The following is a 16,074-nucleotide window of genomic DNA, read 5'->3' as shown; positions in this document are numbered from 1 at the left end:
GCGAGTGAATCCATTAAGTGGGGCGCGGAGGGGGGGGAGCGCGGCCGAGGAGGCGGCGGCACCATGTTCCCGGGGACCGTCTGAGCCGCCGGGCCGGCGCCGTCGCTGCCAGCCGGGCACGGGGGGCGGCCGGGCCGCCGGAGCACCCCCGCCGCGGCGTGTCGCGCTCAGGAGGCGGGCAGGGGATGAGGGGGCCGCGGGCGGCGGCGGCAGCGGCGGCGGCCGCGGCCGGGGGCGCTCGGTGAGCGCTGCGGGGCGCTGTTGCTGAGGCTGAGATTTGCCGCCGCCTCCCCCACCGGCCTGCGCGCCTCCTCTGGCCTCCTCGCCCGCTCCCGCCCCGCTCCCTCGGCCGCCGGCCGGCGCCCACCGACCCGCGCCCGAGCCCGTGCTGGGGCGCTCCTCGGGAGCAGGTGAAAATGGCCGAGAACTTGCTGGACGGACCGCCCAATCCGAAACGAGCCAAACTCAGCTCGCCTGGATTTTCTGCTAATGACAGCACAGGTGAGGAGGGGGCCGGGCGGACCCAGGGCGGCGGGAGCCTGACGGGGGCTGTCATCCCCACCCAAGGCGAGGGCTTCCGCGACTGAGGATCGCCCCGCGAGCGCCTGTCGGGCAGGGGTCGCCGAGACCCGACTGTGGATCGCGGCCCGAAGTGGGGCCCACGCAGCCCCCGGCCCGTGCCCCCGCCAGGGAGAGTGGAAGTTTGTGGGGGAAGACTGTCACTCGGCCCGAGTCCTGCATGCGCTGGGCTTCCCGGAGTTGGCTAGCCCCCGTCGCGTGGCAGAGGAATTAGACTTCCCGGGAGAAAAAGTAAAGTGGAGTGTGTTCATTCTGTTTGGTCACATCACACGCCTCCGACTGCGGCCATGTGTCCACACACGCGTGGCTGTCTAGAGGAATGACAGGGGAGGGAAGGTACGATTTCTGGCTACGGAAAGAAATCTGGGAGCCAGAGGGTGACTTGGTGTGTTTTCTGAATTGGTAATGTATTCACAACCCTGCAACCCCAACACGCACGCAGCCACCAGCTTGTGAGTTGCAACTTAGAAGTTTCTTGGATTATGTTTCCTGGGGAAATGTTTAGTAGTTATTTTGAAGACTCTTCTTGTCACCTAATCATCCCATTTTTCAAAACCCTGAACTCCCTTAGCAAGATGTTGTAAAGGTTGCTGTGATGTGTTTAATCTCACTTATAAAACTTAGAAAGTGAATAGATTCATTTGAGCCACCGCCTCCATTTGAGCTTGTCTTGGTTTTACAGTGTAGATGTGCAAAAAATTATGTGAAGAAATGTAGAAATTACCTTTCTTCCAGAAATGTTGGCAGAATATGGAGTAAATCGTCTTTTTTTTTTTTTTTTTTCTTCTCATCAAACAGCATCCATGAAAACTTTCTTAAGTAATCCTATCAGTTGCCTAAGAAAAGCATGTTAGTTTTTGCTTCACTTAACAGTGCTGGGTTTTCTAGGCTGGTTCATGGTAACAGTACCAGCCGGTGGCATTTCCTCTTTTAGAGCTCTCGATTCTGCAGTAAAAACTTGGGTGCAGCTGCAAGCGATTTTGGTCTCCAGCGCAATACAGTATTTGCCTTTCTCCAGTGCAGGCTTTGAGTAACAGCATCTGAAAATCAATTTATAATGAATGGGTCCAAATCGAATTGTATCGCGCTGCAGTGCCTTCAGATTTGCACTAGACACAGCTGTTTAACTTGTGGAAGTATTTCTGTGACTGTCCATTTGCGTAGACAAAAATCTAGTTCTGCTGTTGAAACAAATCTTGTGGCTTCAGTTTTAATACAATTCCTGGGATCTAGTTATGAAAAGTGGCATGTAATAATGTAGAAATGAGAGAAGCAATTTTTTAAAAAATCGGTCTTAAGTTGGTTTTCGTGTAGTTAAAATTTTGTTAAACTGGGGGCGGGGGGATACAAGTCTCAATTTATCCGAAGTGAAAAATTTGGTAACAACCATATTTTAAATGCCGTTTTGCTGCAGAACAGATATTATTTGCTTAAAACCTTGCCATATTTAAGTGAAAAGTTTTCAGTCTTAGGAAACGTAGAGATACAGCTCGTACCAGGAAAGTTGAGCTTTCAAGCTTGTCCTCTGAAACCGGGTAACTTTTGAGTGACTGCACAGCTTTGCAGTTGTTGAATGAGGTTACCATAGGTTTTGTTTTATAAGGGAGCAAGTGATTAACTGGAGACTTAGCAAAAAGGGGTGTTGTTTCCAGCATGGACCCCAAAGGATGGCTTTTTTGAGTAGTGCTGTTAGTGGATGGCCAGATATTTAATTAAGGTGCTGTTAATCCGTGGAAATCGACTTGAAGGCACTGGGTTTGGTGTTTATTTTGGAATCCCAACATAGATTATCAGGAAGGATTCCACTTTTAACATTTTTTCTTCCTTACCATTTGAACAAACAGAGGCTCTTTTTACTTTTCCAAATGTGGAACAAAAGATTCTGTTTCTAATGGCTCCCTTTTAAATAATCCAAAGAATAAAATTAATGCTCCTACTTTAGTTTAGTCCTTGGCCACGTCCATCACGTTTTCACAGAAGGGTCTATTAGTTGGGGGAGAGGGGCAGGAGGAAGGAGTCATTGTCAAGCACATTAATTGAGGTACAACCTTGTCTCCTAGTAACGACTAGGCTAAGACACCAAGTGATGAGGTGGACAGAGATAGTAAGGCAAGTAAATGACTAAAATATGTACTGTCCACCAAATCCATCCAAAGGTTTGGGATGGGAATGTGCCCAGAGTCCTGGGAGTAGCGGTCCTGAGAGACTCAGCCTTACTTTATTGAAGGGATGTGCCTGGGAGGCTCCCAGAAAATTTGGCAGGTGGAGAAGGTATGGCACGTGATAAAATTTGTGGCAAGAGCTGAGGGGTTGGAAGGAAGAGGAGGAGGCCCAAGAAATGGGGAGAAGTGGAGTGAGTACCCTGCTGCCATGGTGTACTGCTGGTCTGTGGGGACTGGCCTCTGGAGGCAAGGTGGGCGGAGACCCAACAGTACCCCTGACCTTGGGGAGCTTCCCAGCCAGGGTCCTGCCCACAGGGTGCTTGTAGTCTGGTGGTGGGGGCATCCCAAGGAGGGAGCAGACTCCCCCCTGAGAGAAAGGAGAGAAACAGACCCTAGTAAAACACCAGCTCTGGAGTGACAGAATTTGATGGCATCAGACGTTGAAGTAACTTTTTCTAGTTTTACATGGAGTGCCAAAACGCTGTCTCACACACGAAGCCTTCCTTTATTTGGCATCTCTCATGAGAAGTGACGACTGTAATGTTGCGCGTTATGGAAATGTCCTTACTTAATATATTCACATTAAAACAGCACATGAATGTCTTTCAACAGAGGGAATTCATGATTTAACAGTGTAGTGTAGGGAAAATAAATATCCAGGCAAGCAGTAGTTTTTTCTTTTTTGCAGGGGAGGGGGATGGGGGTCAGCTTTATTGAGGCAAAATGTACATATAATAAATAAAATGTTTATAAAAAAATTTTTAGAAACTGCATTCTGAAAATTGAACCAGGTATATTTTATGGGGTGCTGTATATGTGTCCTTAAGAAATTGTGATTATATTTTATAACATGAACCCTTATAAATGCAGTAGAGAAGCTTTTTAAAGAAAGCTGGTGGTGACAGTGACTAGCCAAAATATCTTTCACGACAAAATGAAGGTCTTTGTGTTTGTGTGGTGCTTTACATACCAGAGTACATTTGTATGCATCTTCTCATTTTATCCTCACACTATCTGGGGAGGTAGGAAGAGAAGGTACTGCTGTTATTGCCATTTTCTAGGTGAAGAAACAGACTCGAAAGAGGTAATTTGCCCAAAGCAACGTAGAGTCAAAACCAGAACCCAAGCCCATCAGTAGTTCTGTGTATTTGTAAATCCGCATTTGCAAACTTTGACTTTACTTGAAAAACTGACCCAGGACACTGCCATACAACTCCAGCAAGTGAGTTAAATCCCTAAGGGGAAAGTTTGTTACCATGTATGGGGGGGACAGGATAGTCTTCCTACTGCAGGGGTAGGTCAGGCCCCCCTTTACTCCGGCTCAGACGCAGCAGAATGTTATCCACACCCCTGTAGGCTCATTTTCTTGCTTATTGGAATGGATAATCGAGAGATGGCTAAGTTATATGATTTTTATCACTAAGTTCTAGCTAAAAAGGAAGTAAAAATTTTCGGGGCTAGGGCTTTATACGCCTTTGCCTTGCCTTGCCTTGTGAAAGTAGGGACTTTTGAATACCTGTGCCAGAGGGACGGGAACAGTGGCTAGTATTTGAGGCCTCTTAGGTATGATGGTGGGTAAGTAGGAATCACGCCAAGCGAGCCTTGTTTTTCTGTGCCGTAGAGTCGATTCGAACTCGTAGCGACCCTATGTGACAAAGTAGAACTGGCCCGTAGGGTTTCCTAGGCTGTGATTTTTGCAGAAGCAGATCGCCTGATCTTTATCCCAAAGAGCAGCTCATGGGTTCGAACCACTGACCTTTTGGTTAGCAGCTAAGCTCTTAACCACTGTTCCACCAGGGCTCTAGAGCCTTCCCTATAGGGTCTAGAGCCTTAGTGGTAGATAAAAAAGATCGAGAATCACTAGTGATTTGACATTTAAATTTGATGCTGCGATTTTTAAACATAGAAGTAGTTTCTGACTTATGACTCCATTGTTAAGTTGCTCCTGACATTATGTTGAGTACCTTTTTTTTTTTTTTAGTTTTCATTATTATTTTATTATCACTATCTTTATAAATTCAGTCTTTATTTGTCTTTGGGGGTTGGTGTGAGAATGATAACAGCAGATTACACGCTGTTACATTGTAGTAAGTATTACTAACAATAAGATATTAAAAACGGTCATAAGTGCAGTTTGTTGTAACTCGAATATGTCATAAGTCGGCAACTACCTGTAATTGAAAATGACTTTTAAAGGGACAGGCTTAATCCTACAGTGGGAAGTTGATGCTAAGACTAGATTGTTAACCTCTGCTTTTACAGCATCTAAGTGTGTGATGAACTGTGCGATTACTTGGAGCTCTGCCCGTGTTACAAGTATCCTAACGTAAGCTTAAGCACTGACTTTGTATTTTTACTCGGTGTATTCAAAAACGAAATAGTTAAAAATGATTCTGCCAAGATATGCCTTGCCTTGTTTGAGATAAAGTGTACCTTACTGTGGGTTTTTAAAGATGAGGAAAAGGGGCTGCTTTTAAGCTAGCTTCGTTCTGAAGTCACATTACTCCGGGTACCACCTCTTTATCTGACTTAAACTTGCACTTCTCCACAAAATTGGGGTCCATGCTAAGAGTTGTTTCTCAAAAAAGCTTTCCTGCTGAAACAGGGTTGGGAATAGCCAAGGAATCTTTTCTGTGGGCTTCCAAGAGCCTCAGCTTGCTGACAGGCGCAGCAAAGCTTCAAGAGAGGGGCTGTAGTTCGAACCATCCCAAACCTAATTAACCTTAAAAAAAAAACTCTTTGCTGTCAAGTCAATTCTGACTCATAGCAACCCTATAGGACAGAGTAGAACTGCCCCATAGGGTTTCCAAGGAGCTGCTGGTAGATTTGAACTACTCACCCTTTGGTTAGCAGCCAGGTTCTTAACCACCCCCCCCCCACCCCCTTTTTATGTAATACAAGGTTCAGCAAACTTCTGTAAAGGATCCAGGGGCACATATTTTCAGCTTTGTAGGCTGTGGGGTCTCTGTTGCGGCTGCTCAACTCTGTTGCTTTAGCACGAAGCAGCCATAGACAATGCATGGACGTGGCTGTGTTCCAGTAAACTTTAGCTACAAAAAGAGGCAGGATTTGGCCCGTGGGTTGTAGTTTGCAGCCCCTGAGGTAGTGTGGGACTGATGTTCTGAGGAACCACTTGGGAGCACTGCACCCCTCTGAAAGCTTAAGGGAGAAGTGTGGCGGAAGAGCAGCAGCACAGGGTTTCTGATCACCTGCTGTGTACTGGTTTGGACGGTGACCCTGAGGTGAGGAGCTAGGAGCAGGAGTAAGCTGATGAGCCCAAGTGAGCCTCAGGGAAGGGGGCCGAGAGTTTGCTCACACGTCTGAGCTTATCAAGAGCCTCTCTGTCTTTTTTGTTCTTCCACTGTTTTATGTACCTTCTTATTTAAAATAAGGTGAGTTTAGCATAGTGTCTCTTTCTAGGTGGGGGAAAAAGCCCAGTTAACTTAATGAAGAGTGTTTTTGTTCATTTGCTTTTTGTTGACCCCAGTGGCCCACACAGCATCTCCACCACTTGTAAGTTCTCCGTGTCCTGGGAGTTCCAGCCTTCTGAGAGCTTAGCCCAGAGCCAGCTTAGTGAGAACGTGTTCATTGTCACACTCCCAGTTCAGAGTAGGCCCTCCGGAAATCTGAGGGAATGGGTGGATAGTGTTACGTCCTCTTCAATGTTCTCTTATCTCTTCTCCTAAGATTTTACTTTTAAGCCAGTTGCCCTAAATCTTAGGGTCTGCCCTTTGCTCACTAATCCCCAGTTTACAGACATGAACCTACACACACAGGTGTGTGTTCTCATCTCAGACCAGCCTGATGGCAGCACAGGGCACGGTGTTGAACAGTCTGGGCTTGGGAGCCAGGCTGCTGGGGTTCAGTTTCTGTTGCTAACATGACCCTGGTTGAGTTCCATCTCTGAGCCTCAGTTTCCCTGTCTGTAAGATAGAGATGATCATGATTCCCATATCAGAGGGTGGCTGTGAGGTTAGAATGAGAATGTGTCGAAAGTGCTTTGCCTCGAGCCTGACATGGAGTGAGGGCTCAGAGAATGGCAGCTGGCACTGTGGCTGCCAGGGAGAGCGGGTGTGCCAGTCTGATAGGACCAGAGCGCTGCTTGTCGATGGTTCTGGAAGCCAGAGCCACGTGCATGTGCGCGCCATGGAGGCCCATGAGCAGCGAATTTGTGGTAGCCTGCTCTGCAGATGGATAGCCAGGAACTCTGTAACCAATAATGGTGATTTTTGCCTCCATTTTCACTTGTTTTTTTTTTTATTGGAACAGTGACAGTCATGGAATTTTAAAGTTACAAAAACTCTTAAGTGGTGTTATGCGTTCTGAAAATTCTTACTAATTTTGAAGCATATTTTGTGGACTGTTAAGCAGCAAACGGATATGTGGTTCTCTTTCTTTACTGTATTATAATTCAACTTGAGGTAACTATTAGACAATAAAAAAACTTAAACAATATTAATATTAATAGTAAATATTATTATTAAATTTAACATTATTAATATTTTAAAAACTATTAGACAATAGCTGTGTACAAAGTTGAGTAGCCTAGAGCTACACTGAGAAGATAGGACTTATGGAAAAGACTTCAGGAAAGAATTAAAAAATGCAATCAAGCATCAAAGTGTGGGAGTCAGAAAGGGCAATCCGAGAGTCTTCATTTTTCTGCTTTTACTGAATGCCCCTGTATGCAGAAGACCCAGGGCTAGTGCCTGAGCGGGGGCTGGCACTGAGGTGTTCTTGGGGTTGGATGAGGAGTGAGTACTGCTGTCCTGGTGTCCCGAGGTTCCTGAGGAAGCCCACCTAGTTTCCATGCCTTCCAGAAATACTCTGATCCCTCAGTACTGTCTTCTTGGGCATCATCTCAGGCCGTGGCTGGCATCTAAGCCATCGTGTGTGGTGGTCCCCAGACAGTCTCACAGAAACTCTCAAATCTCTGGCCAGCCCCTCGGTTCTCAGCAGAGGAGCCTCGTGTTCCTTTCAGCCCACTCTGCTTCCTCTTCCTCAGAACACCATCACAAGTCTGACTGATGGGTTCCTGATGCTGGTGTGCTTGCCCATGGCTCCTGGATTAACAGGGAAGGAAGGGAAGCTGTACTTTTCTCAGTCCACCTGTAAGCTTCCCTTCTAGCAAAAGTCTCACATTTCAGCCCATCATTAATGCAGCAGCTTGCACTGTTGCACCAGCATCTGTGTGTGTGTGTGTGTGGAGGGGTTGCAAATTCAAATTCATGTGAGGGGCTGTGACCCTTACAGCAGTGCTGGGAGGCTCCTGAGGGTCCTGTGGGGCAGAGCGTGCCCTGGGAGCTTTGTCTTGAAGAGACCGTGAATCACTCAGACTTTGTGTGGGACTTGGGGCAGGGGGAGCACACTTTGGGCCAAGGCAGGTGCTTCTAAAGGCATGGTGGGAAACAAGAGGGGCTTTTTTTTTTTTTTTAATTTCTAGACAGTTTAGTGAATGAGTGTTGCTGTCTGAAAAACTGCCTTTAGAATGTTTTCTGGTTCTAAATTTGGGAAGCAGGGCTCTGTTTGAACTCTTATGTTTGAAAGGTGAATTCCTTTCTTTTTAAATCTTATCCTTAAGAAAGACTTGAGTACCATCCCTGTGGGGCCCCCCCCGCCCCCGTTTACTTTCATTAATCAAAAGACTGGTTGAACCATTACTAAGAATAGTGAAGTCTAATGGTGACAAAAGTTTCACTTGATTAAATCTGACTTCTCTTTCCTATTTCTGAGTGCCTTGTCTGTTACTGTTTGAGACTTCTAATTGGACCGTGCTTTAATGTATACAGTAGGCATTTATTATGGTTGTACCTAGATAAACCTTTTAAATTTAAAGAATCTGTAATAAACAGAGAAAGTGAACTGTTTAGTGGGGTTGTGCAATTCTGTTGTAAAGCATGTCTAAATTCGGAAACTTCCCCTTGCCTCTACCCCACACACACAAAAAAGTTTGGATTTTATCAAAATGGAGCCACTTTGTACATGTTTTAACTTCTTAGAATAGCGAATAAAGAGCAAGAATAGTAAGTTGCTGTTCTTCAGATAGTTTGTAAAAAGGCTTGTATAACCTTTAAACGGAGTGGATTTTGGCATTTGATTACAGACTGAATGATAGCCTTCAGGAGCCACAGAAATCTGTCAAATAATTAGGATTTGCTTTGACAATTACAGACTACAAGAGCCTAGCCCAATTCCTTTGGATTAAATTATTTTGAGTTTTTGTCACCTGATTAAAAGTATAACCTTCTAACCATGGCTCAGAGCTGAAGGAAATGTCAGAGCTTTTTATACTGGGAGGTGGGCAGCTTATAGTAAGGAAGGAGACTGGATTCAGCTCAGAGTGGACACAAGAGTCCTGACTCCCAACCATAAGCTCTGTCTCCCAGTCATCAGCTCTATGACTTCAGCCAGTGACTTCTCATATGGGTTTTGAGGATTTTATCTCTAAGAGGGAGAGGGAGAGAGTGATTTTCCTACAATTTTCCATTTCTGCTCATTTTGATTAATGTGGACTCTCGGGCTACTATGGTGCCAGCCAAGGAGCCCTGGTGGCACAGTGGTTGGTGGTTGGAAACTACTAGAAGCTCCACAGGAGAAAGACCTAGTAATCTGCTTTCATAACAATTACAGCCTGGAAACCCTTTGGGGCAGTTCTGCTCTGTCACATGGGGTTACTATGAGTCGGAATCAGCTTGATGGCTCTAACAGTATGGTGGCTGGCATATGCCAGGTGCTCAATAAAGACAGCCAGCGTTACTGTTTACCTATATGAGAACACTTCAGACTGTTGGTCCTGCAGAGGCTGTCTCTTGGGCACCTGCCTCTCAGACCCATGAGGAGAATTGGGGTAACTTAGGTGAGAGGCCTGACCCCAACTCCAGCCCACAGCAGCATCTCATTGAAGAAATGGGAAGCTGCTGCCGTGCCTGCTTCACTTCCACCTGCAGGTCTAGTGCAGCCTCAGTGCCAGTTTCTCAGAGAATGAGCTGAGACCTCTGGTGGCACAGTGGTTAAGCTCAGCTGCTTACTGAAGGGTTGGGGGTTGGAACCCACCAGTGGTGCTCTGTGGGGGAAAAGACCTGGCGATCTACTTTTGTAAAGATTACAGCCTAGGAAACCCTGCGGGGCAGTGCCACTCTGTCCTACATGGTCAGTATGAGTTGGAATGGACTTGACAGTACATAACAACAGCAGCAAGGACAACAACAACATGGATAATAGTTTGATTCCCTTTCCCCAATGTGTTTGAAGTTAAACTTCTTTGTTGGAAAATTGAACTCCGATTAAATAAAACTGTTTTTCTAGTTATTGTGCAGACAAGGGCTGGATTTAGGTTAGAACTTAGAGGAGGAAGGAAAGTGAGGACTGAGAAATTATAAAAGGCTTTTTTTTTTTTTCTTTAGGAAACAGGGGAAGAATGGGCTTGGGATTCTGATCCAATTGAGCCAAGTCGACTGGGTGAAATAAATAAGGATGAAACAAACTTCGACTGTGGTTCAGCTACCCCCGTTAAAAAACCCATTGCATAGTTTATAAAGAACATGTTCTTACATAATACTTTGGTGAGTAGCACCTGGGGTCTTAAAAGCCTGTAAGTGGCCATCTAAGATACTCCACTGGTCTCACTCCTTTGGGAGTAAGGGAGAATGAAGAAAACTAAAGACACAAGGGAGACATTAGTCCAGAGGACTAATGGACCACAACTACCATGGCCTCTACCAGACTGAGTCCAGTACGACTAGATGGTGCCCGGCTACCACCACTGACTGCTCTGACAGGGGTCACAATAGAGAGTTCCAGACAGAGCTGGAGAAAAATGTAGAACAAAAGTATAACTCACAGAAAAAGACCAGACTTACCGGCCTCACAGAGACCAGAGAAACCCGAGAGTTTGGCCCCCAGATACCCATTTAGCTCAGTAATGAAGTCAGTCCTAAGGTTCACCCTTTAGTCAAAGATTAGACAGGACCATAAAACAATACGAGACTAAAGGGGTACAACTGCTGAGTGGCAAGGACTAGAAGGCAGGAGGGGACAGGAAAGCTGGTAATAGGGAACCCAACACGGAGTAGCGAGAGTGTTGACACGTTGTAGGGCTGTTAACCAATGTCATAAAACAATATGTTTAAAAACTGTTTAATGAGAAGCTAGTTTGTTCTAAAGTACAAAAAAAAAACAAAAACCTGTTGCTGTCCAGTCAATTCTGACTCATTGTGGCCCTATAGGACAGAGTAGAACTACCCCATAGGGTTTTCAGGGAGCAGCTGGTGGATTCAAACTGCCGACCTTTTGGTTAGCAGCTAAGCTGTTAACCACTCCTATAGCCAGGGCTCCGGTTCAGCTACCACTGATCTGGAAAAGAATGGCTTCAGCTCCTTGCTGAGGATATAAATGTTCTGAATTTTCTCTTCCTACAGATTCTGTAATTAGGTTAGGTAATTATTTCAGTGGAGGTTGCTATTTTCTAGTCTCCTAGAAATTCTAGATGTTGTGGTTGTTTCTTTGTTAGTAAAAATTGTCCCATGGTGAACGAAGAATTTTTCCCCCAATTCACAGGTATCTTTACATTAAATTTCATGTACATGTTTGTAAATAACTTTTATTGGAAATAAGGAAAAGGCATAGTGATCAGTTTTCTGTCATTTGGGCCATTCATCTACCAGTGTTGAAGTCAGTTTTGTTTGAAGAGTATACCCTGCCCAATGTTAAATGTCTCTTGAAAAGTTTCTGAGGGAATCGTTTGGATTATTGAGAGTTAATTCAGTGTGTTAGCCATCACAGATGACTCTCTCAATTTCTAAGAGTTTAAAGAAGAACTGATTCCAACAGGACTTGTATGTGTCCAGTGCTGGAGCCCTGGGCCACATTCTGAGCACTTAAATATGACGAAGGAGACCAAGAAGCTAAAATTCTAATTTTTTTAATTTTAAATGATGTAAGTGTAAATGTAAGTGTAAATAACAATGTGTTCTAGTGGCTACTGCATTGGACAGCAGAGTTCTAAGAACATTTACTTCTCTCCTTTGTCTGAAAATTTCTTTAGGATATATATGACCTGAAGGACAAAGCTCATTTAAAAGGACCATCTTTTTTTTTTTTTTTTTTAATTTTTATTGTGCTTTAAGTGAAAGTTTACAAATTGAGTCAGTCTCTCATGCAAAAATTTATATACACCTTACTATATACTCCTAATTGCTCTCCCGCTAATGAGACAACACATTCTTTCCACTCTCTATTTTTGTGTACATTTGGCCAGCTTCTGACTCCCTTGCCCTCTCATCTCCCATCCAGACAGGAGCTGCCCACATAGTCTCATGTGTCTACTTGATCCAAGAAGCTCACTGCTCATCAGTATCATTTTCTGTCCCATAGTCCAGTCCAGTCCCTGTCTGAAGAGTTGGCTTTGGGAGTGGTTCCTGTCTTGGGCTAACAGAAGGTCTGGGGACCATGACCTCCAGGGTCCTTCTAGACTCATTCAGACCATTAAGCCTGGTCTTTTTGTGAGAATTTGAAGTGTGTATCCCACTGCTCTCCTGCTGCCTCAGGGGTTCTCTGTTGTGTTCCCTGTCAGGGCAGTCACCTGTTGTAGCTGGGCACCATCTAGTTCCTCTGGTCTCGGGATGATGTGAGTCTCTAGTTCATGTGGCCAAAAGGACCATCTTTTTAAGAAAGAAGACTCTGTAGAAAATATTCATTTCCTTAGGTCGCTCTGTTCAAGGTTTTTCACCCATTTAGAAAATATTTGTCACATTGTGGCGTAGGGCCAGGGATCTAGCAGGGACACCACAGGCCCAGACTCTGCCTTCATGGGGCGGCAGGGAGGACAGAGCCTGAACAGGTCTCTACAGCCAGGTGTGATTGAGAACACAGATGGTCAGAGCCTAGACAGACAGCCCGTTCTGCAGGGTCTGGGAAGTCTTCCTTGGGGAGTAATGCTAGGGCAGAGCTGAAGAATGAAGGTGAGATTGCAAAACGCTGAAAATGACCCAAAAGTCCTTCAGAAGAGAAAGGGTTAAATAAATTGTAATCAATCTCAGCAAATCTGGGTGAGGAGAGGGAGAGTGGTGGGTTCTGACCAGAGAAGGTAAGTTGAGAATCATTAAATGAAAAATCAGGCCGTAGAACAATAATGATAATTAGAGCATTTTTGGAGTAAAAAGATACATGCAAATATGTACATAGGAAATCCTGGACATTTTATCTTGGGGTAAGGAACTGGGGATAGTTCAGGGGCTCCTGCTTTTTAAAAAAATTTTTTTTAATTTTCTGTGCTTTGAGTAAAAAGTTATACAAATCAAGTCAGCCTTTCCTACAAAAACTTATACACACCTTGCAATGTACTCCTAGCTGCTATCCCCCTGATGAGACAGCACACTCCTCCTCTCTAGCCTGTATTCGCTGTGTCCACTCAACCAGCTCCTGTCCCCCACTGCCTTCTCATCTCACCTCCAAACAGGCGCTGCCCACGTAGTCTCACGTGTCTACCTGAGGGAGCTCCTACTTTTCACATTCTTCGGAGTGGTTTTTTTTTTTTTTAATGGTTAAACCATGAACATGTATTTCCTTTCTTTTTTTATAAAATTTATTTTCATTGAGAATATATACAGCAGAACATACACCAATTCAACAGTTCCTGTATGTACAATTTAGTGACATTGATTACATTCTTGAAGTTGTGCAGCCATTTTCACCCTCTTTTTCTGAGTTGTTCCAACCCCGTTGACATAACTCACTGCCCCCTAAGGTTCCTATCTAAGATTTCAAGTTGTTGTCAATTTGACCCCATAGAGATATTTCTTAAAAAAGCACAGTATTCAAGGTAGATATTCTTTACTAGTTAAGCTAAACCCTTGTTTGGTTTTAAGCGTGTATTTTTATAACAAAACAAAACAAAAAAATCCAAAGAAAAATTTTTGTCTTTGATGACAGGAGAATTTGTTAAGTGGTGAAAGATAAAGTTTTGGTTGGTTACTGTTGCGAAACCTTTTTGACCTCTAGCAAGATTTATTTGAACAGAGTGCAAATTGACTAGGAGATGCTGTCCAGGTACACGAGAGCATGATTGTGTATAGTGTGGTGTCCAGTCACCACTTCCTTTGTGGCCAGCTGCATCTCTGACTGTGTGTTTTCATTAGTAATATCTTCATGGATGTGCTGGGAGCTACAAGACCTGACACCAAACTAGTGTTTCCTTGAGCATTTGGAAATAATGTCTGATTTCCCGATGTGTGCAACATTTATCTTACTCGACTACATTGGGTACAAACTGTTACTTGTAGATTGTGACAGTCTTTTAAAAACGCTATTACTTTGGAAAACTTCTTTAAAGTATTTTTCTTTTCTTGCTTTTCAAGCTCATTTGAACCCTGGAAGTATTTTAAACTAATATTGAGCCCATTTCTGATTTCATCCTCGAACTGCAAACACTTCAGTGGGAAACTGGAGCAACTGAACCTATTCCAGGTGTTTATCAGCTGGTACTGAAGCTGATCACCTGGGCTTGAACACCCAGGAGTGGGAGAGCTGCCTTAAAAAAAATCAATTTCCTTAATTAAATAGGTAGTCCACTCACATGGTTCAAAAATCAGAACAGGACAAAAAGCTGTAGAGTGAGCACCTCCCTCCATCCAGCTCCCCCCAGGTGAGCACCATGAGTAGTTTCTGGTGTTCTGTTCCAGATTTCTTTACCTATATTCAGGCAGGTGCTAATGTCGATTCTTATTGCCCCTTCCTGCCTTTTTCTTCTTAGTCAAGGTAGTGTCCTGTACCCACTGTGGCACACCTCTACATGTCAGCACACGGAGAGTTTCCACGTGATCTTTTTATAGTTGCCTAGGATTCTGTTGGGGGGCGGTGGTGGTTCAGTGGTAGAACTCTCACCTTCCATGCAGGAGACTTGGGCTCAATTCCTGGCCAATGACTTCATGCGCAGCCACCATCCACCCGTCTGTCAATAGAGGCTTGTGTGTTGCTATGATGGTGAACAGGTTTCAGCAGAGTTTTCAGACTGAGATGGACTAGGAAGAAAGGGCTAGTGATCTGCTTCCAAAAATCATCTAGCGAAAACCCTGTGGATCACAACAGTCTGATCCACAGCCTATTGTGGGGATGGTGCAAGACCAGCAGCTTTTTGTTGAGTTGTGGATGGGTTGCCATGAGTCAGTGCCACTTGGAGAAAGCTATCAACAGGATCCAGTTATCTGAGAGGTGCTGGTCTCGATTTAACCTACTCTCCTCTGAAGGGTGTTTAGGGTTTTTCCATCTTGCCCTCTCACAGACAGTGCTTTAGTGAATAGCCTCATACAATCATACGTGCAGGTATACATCTATAGAACAAGTTCTGGAGATAAAATTAATGGTTTAAAGGATGCATTTGTAACTTTGATCATGTCATCAGATTGTCCTCCAAGAGCTTGGATGCTGTTGGTTTTTTAAAGTTTTAAACACAGTATACTTAGAGCCAGCATAGATGTTGCTGGGTATTTTGTGTATTAAAAAAAAAACCAAACCTGTTGCCGTTGAGTCGATTCCAACTCATAGCAACCCTATAGGACAGAGTAGAGCTGCCCCATAGAGTTTCCAAGGAGTGCCTGGTGAATTCGAACTGCTGACCTTTTTAGCAGCAATAGCTTTGAACCACTACGTCACCAGGGTTTTTCATTTTGTATATTTTGTTTATTAATATTGTGTAGTTGATGAATGGTGCACTGGTGCGCAGTGGTTAAGAGCTCTGGCTGCTAACCAAAAGGTCAGCAGTTTGAATCCATCAGCTGCTCCTTGGAAACCCTATGGGGCAGTTCTACTCTGCCCTGTTAGGGTTGTTATGAGTCACAATCGACTCGACGGCACACGACAGAAACAACAGCTGATGGATACTCAAGCTATTCTTTAGCTCATGATACTCCATCATTTTGTACCTTTCTGTTGCTTCTGATTTGTCCCTAATCTTTGGGTTGGTGCTCTGACTCCTACATTTGGCACGCATAGCGCTCCCACTTTGCATACGTTGTACACTGATGCCTCTCAAGTCTCCGTTGATGCCCAGTGTATGGTCTTTTTTCTCCTGACTTGGTATTGCTGCCTGTTTGCTGCAGCTCTGTGCACCTGGGGCAAAGGACCTGGTCCCCGGGTGCCCACTTGCTTGTTCTTACGGTGCGTGTGGCCAGGTAGTCTGAAGTGGTCAGGCATCTGGGGTCTGGGGCTTACTTTGCAGAGGATGGATCCTAGCTCAGCCCTCAAATTCCTTCTTCCAGGGCTGTCCTTGGCAGGATTGGCCCACCTCCAGCAGCTTATGAAGCTGCAGGGTGGGTAGGCAGCTGATGACAGCTCCTCA

General features: G+C 44.8%; 1 protein-coding gene across 5 annotated transcripts in view; it reads left to right on the top strand.

Moving 5' to 3' along the window:
• Positions 1-320: 320 nt before the first annotated feature.
• The window catches only part of CREBBP (CREB binding protein), a 152,774-nt gene continuing 137,020 nt past the window's right edge, over positions 321-16,074 (top strand). For all 5 annotated transcript variants that reach the window (XM_064295460.1, XM_064295459.1, XM_064295461.1 and 2 more), the window contains exon 1: positions 321-501. In XM_064295460.1, coding sequence (XP_064151530.1) covers positions 417-501 — 85 coding nt within the window. In that variant the 5' untranslated portion in view covers positions 321-416. The remainder of the gene's footprint in view (positions 502-16,074) is intronic.

The sequence above is a fragment of the Loxodonta africana genome, chromosome 12 (assembly GCF_030014295.1).
Source record: "Loxodonta africana isolate mLoxAfr1 chromosome 12, mLoxAfr1.hap2, whole genome shotgun sequence".
Taxonomy (NCBI): domain Eukaryota; kingdom Metazoa; phylum Chordata; class Mammalia; order Proboscidea; family Elephantidae; genus Loxodonta; species Loxodonta africana.
Note: the sequence above shows the minus strand (reverse complement) of the source record. Positions and strands in the feature narration are given on the sequence as shown.